This window comes from Cricetulus griseus, chromosome 4 (genome assembly GCF_003668045.3).
Source record: "Cricetulus griseus strain 17A/GY chromosome 4, alternate assembly CriGri-PICRH-1.0, whole genome shotgun sequence".
NCBI lineage: Eukaryota > Metazoa > Chordata > Mammalia > Rodentia > Cricetidae > Cricetulus > Cricetulus griseus.
This window is the reverse complement of record NC_048597.1, coordinates 182,016,390-182,030,085: the sequence shown is the minus strand read 5'-3', so window position 1 is coordinate 182,030,085 and position 13,696 is coordinate 182,016,390. Positions and strand designations below refer to the sequence as shown.

The 13,696-nt window shown below is 42.0% G+C and overlaps 1 protein-coding gene across 7 annotated transcripts in view; it reads left to right on the top strand.

The window, feature by feature from the left end:
* Window positions 1-13,696, top strand: part of Rnf111 (ring finger protein 111) — a 73,111-nt gene that overhangs the window by 20,257 nt on the left and 39,158 nt on the right. For all 7 annotated transcript variants that reach the window (XM_027411234.2, XM_027411232.2, XM_027411235.2 and 4 more), the window contains exon 2: window positions 6,825-7,717. In XM_027411234.2, coding sequence (XP_027267035.1) covers window positions 6,844-7,717 — 874 coding nt within the window. In that variant the 5' untranslated portion in view covers window positions 6,825-6,843. The remainder of the gene's footprint in view (window positions 1-6,824; window positions 7,718-13,696) is intronic.

Below are 13,696 nucleotides of genomic sequence, written 5' to 3'. Positions count from 1 at the left end.
CCTCACCAGAGTAGACTTTCTAGAATTGGTGATTTCAGCAAGTGCATGTTTTTGTTTTTGTTTAGTTTTGATTTTTGGTTTTTCAAGACAGGGTTTCTCTAGCTTTGGAGCCTGTCCTGGAACTCACTCTGTAGACCAGGCTGGCCTCTTAACTCACAGAGGTCTGCCTGCTTTTACTTCCCAGGTGTTGGGATTAAAGGTGCCGGGACAAGTGTTGTGTAATTTTACTAGATGGTTTTTGATATTACCCTGTTTCTGCAATGAAAGCAATATTCTGGGACTTAGGGAGACTGCTTTAATGGTTAAGAGTACTTGTTCTTGCAAAGGACCCAGGTTCTTTCCCCATTACCCACATGGTATATTACAACCATTTGTTAGTTTAGTTTGACCTCTACTGGCGTCTGGCAGACATGGAGTGTGACGTGTACATTCAGGCTGTGGTGGTTTTAATAAGAATGGCTCCCATGAGCTCATAGATTGAATGTTTGGTCATGAGGGAGTGGTGATACTTGACAAGGATTAGGAATTGTGGCCTTGTTGGAGTAGGTGTGGCCTTGTTGGAGGAAGTGAGTCGCTTGGGGGAGGGGGTGGGCTTTAGAGTTTCAAATGCTCACTTCTTGCTGCCTGCTTGTAGAGATGGAGATTGTTCAGCTACCTCTCCAGCACCATGTCTGCCTACAGGAGGATAAGACTGAACTAAACCTCTGAACTGTAAGCTAGCCCCAAGTAAATGCTTTTCTTTGTAAGAGTTGCTGTGGTCAAGGCCTCCCTTCACAACAAAAGAACATTGACAAAAATACACTCCAAACACTTACGCATGTAAAAATTAAGTAAATCTAGTGAATAAAAAGAAAATATCCTTAGAGCAATTCTGAGTTGTCTGTAATGGTTTATATATTTCATCTTGATTACCATGGTCAAGGATCCAAATGAATCTTTTGATAATAACTGTATTGCATTTTTAGGGGAGGTTGCCAAGATCATTAATCTGTTTTTATGTTTTCATTTTTGTCCTAACCAAAAGAAAAACAAGAATTTGACACAGCTGGGTATGCTCACTCATGCTTGTAGCCCCAGGCAGGAAGATAGCAAGTCCAGGGCTAGTCGGCCTTGACTCCATGGTGAGACCTTGTCAAAAAAAAAAAAAAAAAAAAAAAAAAAAAGCTGCATTTAATAGCAGTTTTCTGGGTGTCATTTCTTTTTTGCTGTTGGGGGTTACAAATTAGTTATTTGCTAATACATTTATCAAAGTTCTCACTCCCCTTTTCATAATTGTATTATTAGATTCTTAGATGTCAGAAATCTAAGAAACTTGATTTTAAGCACATTGAAAATATAGTTAAGAGTTCAGAGTGATACCTTTGGGAAAATAGGTTTCTTGCTAAAACAGTTTTGATGTCTGGGAACAGCTGTCTCCAAGTGTCAGCAGTGGTAGTGACAGCGTTGGATAGTAACAGTGGGTCTGCCATGCACTTGATTTAATATACTCAAACTGGCAAATTCTAAAGTAACTGAGTTCAGAAGAGAATTAAAAATTTCAAGCATCACCCCAAGTAAATAGTATCCTTGGACATAATGTTTTCACTTGTATAAAACCATATTTAAAAGCATTAGTGTAGCTGGGCATTCGTGGCACATGCCTTTAATCCCAGTTTTCAGGAGGCAGAGGCAGGTGGATATCCGTGAGTTCTAGGCCAGCCTGGTCTACAGAGTGAGTTCGAGGAAAGCCAGGGCTGTTACACAGAGAAACTCTGTCTCAAAAGCATTAGTATATATAGTTCATTTTCTGATTATCTCTAGAATTTTTATAGAAAAATATCAGATCTCTTATGACTTAAAAAAATCCTGTTTAATAGTTGTGTAAAACTGTATCTTTAGGTCTGGGATATGCTCAGTTGATAGAGTGCTTGTGTGTTGTCCCCAATAGCCCTGTCTATTGACTCCAGGTACTGTTGCATAAACCAGGTGTGGTGACAGATGGACTTGGAGGTGGAGAAAGGGTTAGAAGTTCAAGGTTGTTCTTGTATAAATAGTGAGATTGTGACCAGCCTGAGACCCTAAAACAAAATAAAGCCAGCCAGTCTTGGTGGTTCACTCCTTTAATCCAGTACTCAGAGGCAAACATAGGTAGATCTCTGAGTTCATCGACAGCAAGGCTACACAGAGAAATCCTGTCTCAAAAATACAAAAACAAAAAAGCTGAACATGGTGGCATGTATTTGTAATTTCAGTATTGGATAGGCAGAGATAGATGAGCTTGCTGGCCAGCCAACCTAGCCTAATCTTTGAGTTCCAGAGACTGTCTCAAAAAACAAGGTGGGCGGCTCCTGAGGGATGACACCTAAGGTTGATTTTTAGCCTCCACATACATACGAAAAAATGCACACACATCACCAAAACACATACACACAAAATAAAAATCATGCAGAGCTTATATTTCTGTCTCACAAACTTTCCTTTTTTCTTAGTTCAAAATAGATTTAAATTTGTAGCCCCTAAGTGAGACTCTCTGAGTTAATATGGGATGTTAATTTTGCATTTTACATTTGCATGACAATTTAGGAAGCAGTAACTGTCACTGACACAAAGCATACCAGACACCTCATCCCACATGTGGTTGATCCTCTCTCCATTTTTGGGGGGGGGTTGGTTTTTTGTCTTCCTTCCATCCTTCCTTCCTTCCTTCCTCCCCTCCCTCCCTCCCTCCCTCCCTCCTCCTCCCTCCCTCCCTCTCACTTAAAAACAGGGGTTTCGTATGTAGTTCCGGCTGCCCTGGAACTCATCATGTAGACCAGGTTGGCCTCCCTTGAACTCATAGACATCCTCTTGCCCCTATCTGCCAAGTTCTGAGATTAAAGGCATAGGTCACCTTGCCTTCCCTGCTATTTTACTCTTTGGGAAGACCAAATTGATTAAAACCTGATAAAGATTTCATTGTTTTGGCTTTGGGGCATAAGTGATGGGAAAAGAAAAAGACTGTCTTCTTAGAGATTCAAGTTCAGGGAGAGCTGGATTTCTGGATAAATCTCAGATACTTTGAAAAGATACATCCCAAGTTTTCTGTTATTTATGGGGTCCACAATTATCCGGTGCCTAAGGGCCTTCATAATTTTCTTTGGAGTTTTCACTGTTTGAGATCCAATGTTGCTGGTTTCCACATAGTCACAGAGTTGAAGAAAAAGCTCATTGAGATTCAGGGTTGGTGGTTTCTGTAGAGTCACAGAGTTGAACAGCTAACACCATGGGCATTTTGAGACACAGAAGCCCTGTTTCTCACAATCTTAATTCTTAGATCATCTGCAGCCTAATTTAAATTTTACCTGTATAGTCTTTGTAATTTTAAAAAGCTACTTAATTTTTTATGTATATGAGTACTTAGCATGTGTGTATGTGTGTCGAATATGTGTCTAGTGCCCACAGAGACAGTCTCAAACCCACAGAGATTTGCCTGCCTTTGTCTTCAAGTGCTGGGACTCAAGGCATGGCTGGTTTCAGTATCCTTACATCTTTTCTAACATGAGTTTGTACCTGTTACTGTAACCAATGTCATCTACTCCTTCCCTCTTGCTAACACTTGCTTAAGCCTCATTATTTTGAGGTGTTCTTTCTTGCACTTTGTTGCAATGGTCTTGATCTGACTAGCAACTGTAAATTTGTTGCTTGCTGTGCTCCCCCCTCCCTTCACTCATTGTGCTATACTCTAGGTAGGATTTAATGACTGAGCTTGCAAACATCATTGCCTGCCCTTGTAAGAATCTTATAAGAAAAGAAAGAATCTAGAGGCCAGCCTGCACTACAGGGTGAGTTCCAGGACAGCCAAGGCTGTTACACAGAAAAAAGAAAGAAAAGGATTGAATGGCATTCTCTAGGGAAAGGTCATTGTAATCTTACTTTCATGAGGTCTGTTCTGATAATAGAGCTGTGAAATAGAGCACAAAACCTATGCAATTATGCATTTACGTATCTGTTATTTATGGAAACCCTTGACATAAAATACCTGTTTTATTTGGTGGTGGCACACACCTTCAATCCCAGCAGTTGGAGGCAGAGACAGGGTGATCTCTGAGTTGTAGGCTAGTCTGGTTTACAGAGGGAGATCCAGGACAGACAGAATTACACAGAGAAGCCCTGTCTCAAACAAACAAATGGTTTGAAAATGTCTGTTAGTGTAGAAACAGTTCTATCATTTTGGAAGTTAGGAAGTGGTCACAATTGTTGATGGATGGAAGTGATGAACTTGGAAGCTGAGGGAGGAGATGCCCTTGATCCTGGCAGTTGGAGACAGTCTGAGCAAGGTACTGGTTTCTAAAGCATACAAACCAGACTGTTTCTAAAGCATACAAACCGTGTTTACGCCTGCTTAGATTCTCATACTGCTCTAACACAGTGCTTCACTTGTCAGACTAACTACTTTTCTAGCGAGTGTTCCATCTTGAGTGATGTTCACAATTTTACATGGTCATCCTTCTTTTATGTACAAAATTACACTGTGAGCCAGAAAGAAAGCTCAGGTGCTTGACATCCAGGCCGGGGCACCCAAGTTTGATCTCTGAAGAGAACCAGCTCCACAAAGTTGTCTTGTGGACTTCATATTTACACCGTGGCACAAGTGCCACACACATGCATCAAGGAATAATAAAAAATTTAAAAATTGTGTTGGTGTTGATGCAGTAAATTAAGTTCCTTTGTTCAACAGCTCAGTTTCAGAGGTGAGATGATCTAAGCACACTTAGACCAGTTGTGGGAAGTTTTATTTTCTGCTGTGCTGCTGATTTAACAGTTATCTTCAGAATCTTGGTCCTTGCTCTAGGCTTGCTGTACTGACACTAAATTTACTAGTTGTGTCAAACTTCTGTTGGAATTAGGGTCTCATTAGATAAATGGAGTCATAGGAGAAAGAAGCTGTATTTCTACTAGCTAATTATTTAATGTAAAAACCATCTAAATGTACAGGAAGTATTTATTAAACAATTTTAGCATGTTAATATCAAAGGGAAGACATGAACTTTTCTGAAGATAAATGAACAAATGTCTACTCACCCCAAATAGCATCAACAATAGAAACATCCAGTTAAGCTGTGGCTTGGTTGAACCAATGTTTAACTGGGGTTTCTTAGGGGAGCTGTTGCAGTGACTACACTGCAATAGCAATCTGTCTTCCTGCACCAGCTTTCCTGTCAGTTCTTGGGGAAAGATGTGGCCTTATAAGCCCCCTCCTCTTAGCAACTGCTAATAGCTCGCAGATCACTGGTGGGGTGACTCACAACCTCTGCTTTAACAGTGGTTATCTGAAAACTCTTGGGAAGAGGTGGGCCTCATGAACCCTTTCCTTTGAGGGAAAGTTCATGGCCCAATCTTGTACAGTCTGCTGGCACTCAGATCTGCTGACAGTTGAAGAGGGCAATGACCATGTTATGCCCTGAAGGCAGTATTCAACAACACATGTCTTTGGAATTCTTTTTTTTAGTCGGGGGAGGGGTGCAGGGCTGGAGGAATCTCTTGAGATAGAGTCTTGTTGTGACTGGCTTTGCATTCGTCATTGTAGTACTCCCCGCTTCAGCCTCCAAAGTGTTGTGGTTTGATGACTTTATTGTGTTTTTTCTTATAATTTAAATTACATTAAAATTTTAGGTTTTTACTAGCCTTATGGGTACATTTTTATTCATGTACATGTATTGATTGTATTCACCTCTAATTCCCCTCTCATGTCTTTCTTATTCCACACCACTCCCATTGACCTCTTTCCTCTTTGCAAGTCATCTCTCTTCTGTTTTTACATCTTTGTTGGTGGTGATGGTGAACTTCCAATAGTGTTTCTAATAGGAATATGAGTAAGGGATTATAAATGCCTCCACCTCCCCCAGCATCCATTGGCTGCCTATAAATCCTGAGGACTGTAGCCTTCCTAAAGTTTGTTTTAAATGATACACAAGAGCTTAAACATTGTACATATTTTTCAGTACTTTGTGTTTTGATAAGTTTGTACATAGTGTAATGTTGCAGTCAGGTTAATAAATGTGCATTCACAGACATCTTTCTCTAGGTTATAGCTTTCAAAATCTTCTCCAGGTGTTTGAAATGTGCAATATAGTATCACCTGGAATTACATTATTACACACTGTTACCAAAACTTGTTCTTTGTATATAACTAACTAGTACTTGTTGACCAGCCATCCCTTATCTCACCTCTCCACTCCATTCTCCAGCCTCTGGTAACCTTCATTCTGCTCTCAGCTTTTGTGAATTAGTTTTGTCAATCCCACATGTGAGTAAGGTCTTGTGGAACTTGCTTTTCAGCCTGCCTTATTTCACTCAGGGTAATGGTTTATAATTCTGTCCAGGTTATTACAGATGAAAGGATTTCATTTTTTTTTTTAATGGGTGAATGGCATTCTATCATGTATCTACTACATTTTTTTCATCCATCCTTTGGCTGTTGTGGTTAATACTGCAGTGCACATGGGGTGCTGTATGATTTCAGCAGACTGGTTTCCTTTGACTGCAGAAGGCAGTCTTTTGAATTCTAATTCTCTTCTTTAGTTTAATGAAGTAAACTTAAAGGAAGTGTTTGGCTTTGACCAAATACGCTATATTGTGGAAGCTAGCAGGAATATTGCCAGGTCCTTTTGGTTACTGTAAGTTCCAGTACTATGTGCTAGTTGACTGTGTTTCTGAAAGTAGGGTAGAAGCAGAGGTACTAGAGTGTTCGATGAGAAAGTCAAGAGGCTGGCTTAGCTTAGTCATGTTACGGCTGCTGCAGGCTTTAGTCACTTGTGTAGCACAGATGTACTGAGTCTTTTCAATGTCTGCCTTGTGTCTCCTAGGCCTTCCTTAAAGTTTCCCATGTCTCAATGGACTCCTGAATATAACGAGCTCTACACCCTAAAAGTGGCTATGAAGAGTGGGACTCCTCCTGATGCGCCCACAACACAGGAGAGTCTGAAGGGGGTCCTTCTGCACCCACAGCCCCTCGGGGCCACCAAGAGCTTCCCTGCAGAAGTGGAGATGATTAACAGCAAAGTGGGGAATGAATTCTCTCACCTGTGTGATGATTCAAAACAAGAGAAGGACATGAATGGCAACCAGCAAGAACAAGAAAAAAGTGGGGTTGTGAGGAAAAAGCGCAAAAGCCAACAGGCTGGCCCCTCATATGTACAGAATTGTGTCAAAGAAAATCAGGGAATCCTAGGGCTGAGGCAACATCTAGAGACACCAAGTGATGAAGAGAATGACTCTTCCTTCAGTGAGTGTCTGTCTTCTCCCTCATCTAGTCTCCATTTTGGGGACTCTGATACTGTGACTTCAGATGAGGACAAAGAAGTCTCAGTGAGACATTCCCAGCCTGTTCTGAGTGCTAAAAGCAGAAGTCACAGTTCACGGTCCCAAAAGTGGCCTCGGACTGAGGCAGAGTCTGTGTCAGGCTTGTTGATGAAAAGACCTTGTTTTCATGGTAGTGCACTGAGGAGACTTGCATGCAGAAAGAGATTAGTGAAGAACAGCTCCTCCCAGAGGACACAGAAGCAGAAGGAGAGGCTGCTGGTACAGAGGAAGAAGCGGGAGGTGTTGGCCCAGAGGAAGTATGCGCTCCTTCCCAGCTCCAGTAGCTCCAGTGAGAATGACCTCAGCAGCGACTCCTCTTCCAGTTCCTCAACGGATGGAGAAGAGGACCTGTGTGCATCTGCTAGCGAGAATCCCAGTAACCCCACTGCCCCCTCAGGTGAGAAGGCTGGTGCTATTGGTGATGTGCTGTTGTGCTTGCACCCAGGTTCTCAAACAAGTTCTCTTAGCTCTTATTTTTAAACAGTATAAATTATTGGCGGGCATTGGTGCCACGCACCTTTAATCAGCACTCAGGAGGCAGAGGCAGAGGCAGGCAGATCTCTGCGAGTTCGAAGCCAGCCTGGTCTATAAGAGCTAGTTTCAGGACAGAGAAACCTTGTCTTGAAAAACCAAAACAACGAAACGAAACAAAAACCCAGTATAAATTATCAACTGTGTTGAACTGTGACTCTAACTCCAGGCTACTAAAAGAATTTCTAGTGACAAAAATGGAGTCAGAATTGATTTTTTTGTATGTTTGTAAATTGCTTTTTTAAGTAACTATTTTAATTATAACTAGATGACAATGATGGTGATGATTATGAAACAGGATTTCACTGTGTAGTCCTGGCTGGCCTGGAATTTAGTATATATGTAGATCAAGCTAGCCTTGAACTCACAGAGATCCACTTGCTTCTGCCTCCAGAGTTCTGGGATTATAGGTGGTGGTCACAATACCTGTCTCATAATTAGTTGAACTCCCCCCCCACTCCACCCCCCCACCCCCACCCACCCCCCGTCCCCGTCCCCCATCCCGGACATGGTTTTTCTGTGTAGCATTGATTGTCCTGGAACTTGCTTCTGCTTCCTAAATGCTAGGATTAAAGGTGCGTACCACCTGCTAGATTAACTTTTAAACAAATGGATTTATGGCCCTTATTTTTTCTTTTAACATATTTCACCTTTGTGATTTTTTTCTTTACAGGTAATTATATTATTTCCCCCATGTTCAATCCTATTAAGAACATTTATAATCACCATAAAGTCTGCTTAATCTTACTTTTCTTTTACTGTGTTCCTGTTCACTTTTTCTTTTTGAGACAGTCTGCTTGTTGTGGGTGTCCTTGAACTCTTGATCTTTGTGTTTTAACTTCTCAGTGCTGAGATTTCAAATGTGTAATGTGCCACCATACTAAATTTACCATCCTTTTCATTGCTAAAAAAATAAGTTCAAGTTAGTGTTTCTTGGGAGTATACACCTTTAATCCCAGTGCTTGGGAGCAGAGGCAGGTGAATCTCTGGGAGTTCCAGGACAACCTGGGCTACACAGTAAAAGCCCGACTCCAAGAACAAAACAAAAATAAGTTGAAATGTGAGTAGTTTTGTTATTTAGTTTTTGCATATTGGGTTTAGCATATTAGCATTTGCATATTTGAACCCAGGTCTTTAACATGTTCTAAGCAAGCATGTATTTGAAATGATAAGGCTCACTTTAACCCTGATAGTGCTTAGCAGAGCGCATGATCATTTCCTTATGTGCCATGTGTTCTCCTATTCAACCTCACCTCCTTTCCATCAAACACATGCATAGAAAAAACTAGGTTTAAGTAGAATAAATATGCACATGCCACCCTGGAGATAAGTATGTGGTGTATACTCTTGCATGCAAACAATTCTGGTAATGTATTGTTTTTGCAGTTATAATTTAAAAAGCTGCTAAACTAGCATTTGAATTGGTAAATCTGAGCTAAGATTGGAACTAAGGTTAATTTCTTGAAATTAGGGAATTAGAGGAACCAGAGAGGTTTTTCAGGAGGTGAAAATGTGTTTGGAGGGGTCAGGTCAACCTTGAGTGATGTTTCTTGGGAGTCTTGTGTCTATTTTTTTGAGACAGGCTCTTGCTGAGATCTGGGGCTAGTAATTCAGCTAGGCTGGCCTTGACAAATTCTCTTGCCATTGCTGCCTGTCAGTGGAATTTATTTTTTCTTAAAGACTGTGTCTCTTATTTATTTAGATTAATATATTTCTACCTTTCCTTTCTTCCCTCTAAACCCTGTTGTCCTTCAAATTCATGACCTCTTTATTATTGCATGCATATATATTCCTAAATATGACATATTCAGTCTGGATAATGTTACTTGTATGGCCATTTTCAGGGCTGGCCATTTGGCAGTGGGCAACCAATTGATGTGCTTTTCCATGGGAAAGAGTACCTCTCCTGCTCCCAGCTTTACTCAGTTGCCCGTAGACAGCTCAGTTCTTTGTGTAGGCTTGATGCCCTGTGGGCTCCCCCCCCCCCCAGTTCAGCATGTCCATTGTTTCATCCTTGAGGGTTGCTTTTTGGTTTTGTTTTTTAAATATGGTGCTGGGGCTCTAACTTGCCTCTGCTTGCATAGCACTTTGGTCCCTGAGCTGTCTCCCAGCCTTGTGGGAGCCTTGCAGGGGTCTGAGAGCCTTGAAGGAGTCTAGGAAGTTTCAAGTGTTGTGATAGAACTTTACCTTTTTGTATGGTTGATGTTCATTCGGCCAAGGTTCAAGCTTCTAGTTCACTGTTGAGACCTGCCATTTTCCCTCCATTTTCTTGCTTCTTCCTCTGTATTATTTAGTCAGCATTTATTCTTCCTCATGTTTCAGTTTTTTCAGTCTACTTGAATGTTGTTTTGAGAAGTGTTCACTGAGCTCATGTGATGCTGCAGAGTTGCTTGGTGCTTCTTCCTTCATGTCTCAGAAAAGAGGGAAACACGCAGGGTTGTTTTACATTTGGTCACATTTCTCTCATGTGGTCAGAATGTAAAGACTCCAACATTGGGAGAAGGAGCAGCAGAGACCAGGGTCTGTTTGAAATCATGAGGTAGTATGTTTGGTGTGACTATCAGTTGAACTTGTCTTAGGAAATGAAGGTGAGCTCCAGTGAGCTCAGCTCTTTTTCCTGGCTAATACTCACTGTAAGTATTGATGCACTTATATACTTTTTTGGTAGTATTTAATTACATCAACTACATTGCTTTTAGAAATTAGCATTAGGGGCTGAGAGACAGGGCTCAGTAGTTAAGAGCACAGGCTGCTCTTATGAGGATCTGGGTTCAATTCCAAGCACCTATATAGAGACTCACAGCCATATTGTAATTATAGTTCCAGGGGATTCGATGCTCTCTTCTGGCTTTCTTTGGATATCAGTCACATACTTGCAAACATGTAAATAGACTACTCATACAATATAAAGAAAGAAAAGCACGCAAACATGTGAAGCGTCAAATATTTATCAGGGGAAGCATAAGTCCTGAAAGTTAAAATGAACCCTGACATTTTTTTGTTTCTAGAGAAATATTTTATTTTAAACTAGTGTTTGTTTTTGTTGTCTGTTTGGTTTTCCAACCAGGAATGAAAAGGCCCAGAGAGATAGTTCAGTGGTTAAGAGCATTGATTGCTTTTATAGAGGATCTAGGTTCAATTCCCAGCACCCATATGGGTTCACATTGTATATAACTCTAGTCCTGCGGCGTCCACCCTTGACCACAAGAACGACGCCACACCAAGGAATCTTCTTCAACACAGTTTAATCGGGAACCTCTTTGCTTTTACAGTGTATAATGGCGGCGGCCCTGGGTCGAGGGAGACGGGGCCTGATATAGTCTACATCTACCAATCACCTAACCCTACGTGGCGCGCCAGGATAAGTTGTCTCCAAGCAGAATTAAGAGGATACATGACCTTAACCAAATTTGGAGTTGTTTACCACAGAGCGCTCGCCGTCGGGCTGGCGGAGGGCGGAAACCGGCGCCATCTTTTGGGTGCGGTATTCTGCAGCTCCCTACAGTTCCCCCTTTTTGTTTTAATATTATAGGAGTAGCAGTATCTATCTGTTGTCAGATTTCAGTCATCTCTGTCTTAGGTTCAACCCCAGTGTCCCTATCTTACCCGTCAAAGAGTCACTGTGTCGCCCTCACAGGCTCATGTCTTAGGTTGAAGGGAACACATGTATGCTTATTCGCTCAGCAAGAGGGTAGGTGCCCGTCATTGAGCATGACTGATTCAGATACGCATCACTCACTCAGCAAGGGCAAGACAGACATCTATTTGTCTGTCAGCATGGATAACCATGCTTGAGGGGACTGTCCTGCTTCCACAGCAGCAAAGGCCTGTACCAACATAGCAGCTTAGGATTTTTGAGACTTCCTGATCCTGCATAGGCACCACAGGCAAACAAAAATGGCTAACAGCATCATGGAAAACATAACCCCTACTCCAGCCCATTCCTTAACTAAACTAAAGGCTCGCTTAAGGATAGTTAAGAGGGTATTAACAGTGGGCAGGCTCAGGCGTGTAGCATTCACGGCAATAATCTGTTGTGTCAGGGTGTCTGTCAGGTTCTTGAACTGTTGACTCCAATTTCCCTGAAGGTAGGCACTCGGCTGCCAACTCAGGTTGCTGTTCTCCGTGAAATTGTTGGCCATCCTGGAGGTGATACACAAAGAAGAAAAGGAATGAATGCATCCTATGGAAGTTAAGGTTACTAAATCATCCACCTGTTCCTGCAACAGGTCCACTCTTTGGTTCACAGTTAGAATGCCAGCTTTTAAGTGGCCATCAATAGATCTCAAGGTAGTCAATGTTGTAGCTGTTTCTTCCACAATGTCATTGACTGTCTCAGCTGATTGGACCTGAGCAGCCATGGCAACTGCGGCAGTCGTAGCCGCTGCTGCAGAAAGGGTAATGGCAGTAACCAGTGCTGCAGTTATGCCAAAATCCCGTTTGGTTCTGATGATTTCCGTAATGGGAAACGTTCCTGTATCCACTTTGACCGGAATAGGAACATACATAGGAATCCTCATCACTACTGCTGTATTAGCAGAACCATTCCAACATTGGCTAGCAATGCAGGAGACATCAGTCTAATTGCATGAGATCACTTCTTTGGTAACATCAGTAGCATTAGAGAGCAGAAAGAAAAAAGGAGCTTTCAAACATACTGGGCTAGCTGGAACAGTGAGATTATTCAAAGTTTTATGTATTGATAGATTCTTAAGAGAAGGTCCCTTCTCATCCCTTGTACCAGAAACATTAAGAAGTCTTATGCAGAGATTCTGGAGAACCGCAAAAGGTTCAAGGGAAGTAAATGCTCCACGCTCGTTGGAGAGTACCCATTGAAACCATGGCCAGGTATTTTTACTGCCTGTTCTTTGGGAACCTCCCTGAGTTAGGTTATACTGATACTTGCCAAGAGGGGGAGTAAATTCAAAACCTGGAGCTATCTGTTTAAGTTTGTGGTCCGGACTCTGACAAGGCGTCCAATGAGGAGGATAGCCTCGATTGGGTGCACAATAAGGCAAGACTTGTCGAGCAGTGGAGTTCTCTTGACTAAAGCTTGAATTTGAGGGTCGGAGCCCCTCCATCAGCATCAGAAATGTAGTGATATTTACATCCTTGTTCCCATTTGTACCAGTGCCGGAGCCAGAACTAGCGCCTGTACCAAACTGAGTCAGGGCTTCAGTGAGCATAGCACTCGAGATTTGGTTATTAGTAAGGGGATCAAGCCAATTGCCAATAGAACCATTCTTCAACCAAATGCATGGGTTAGAATTATTAAGAAGGGAGAAGCATAATGCTCCATGGAGAGAAATATTAGTGGCTAAATACTGGGCAGTGTCAGGGTCTAAATTGACACAAGGCAAGCCCAATTCACAACTAGTGGAAAAGAAGACAGGCAAAACTTTAGATGTGCTATGAACAGGCAAGGGAATTGGCCATGCTTTCGCTATGGCCCACAGGATTTGTTCTCTGGCCTGGATCAGCCATGATGTTGTCAAGGTCAGCAGCAGGATCAATATCGGAGGCTTCATCTTGTTTGTTGCACCTCCTCGTTAGTCTCTCTGGAATCCACACCAGGTCTTGCTGATCCTGAGGGAAAACACAAACAGAACCTCTCGCCCATGCTAACACTGGGTCCAGTCCATGCCACAGACCCGTAAGGATATCTTTCCATTTTACATAGCCCTTCTGAGCAGGTGCCTGAGTCTGGTGCCTATCGGCAGCAGAAAGGCCTTGAGAATCCAAATTTTAAAAATTCAGAGTAAAGAGAGCCAAAGATAGTTGTTCCTTTGGTGTTCTACCATGGCCTATTCCCCCTTTTTGTTTTAATAAACATTCTTTCAATGTG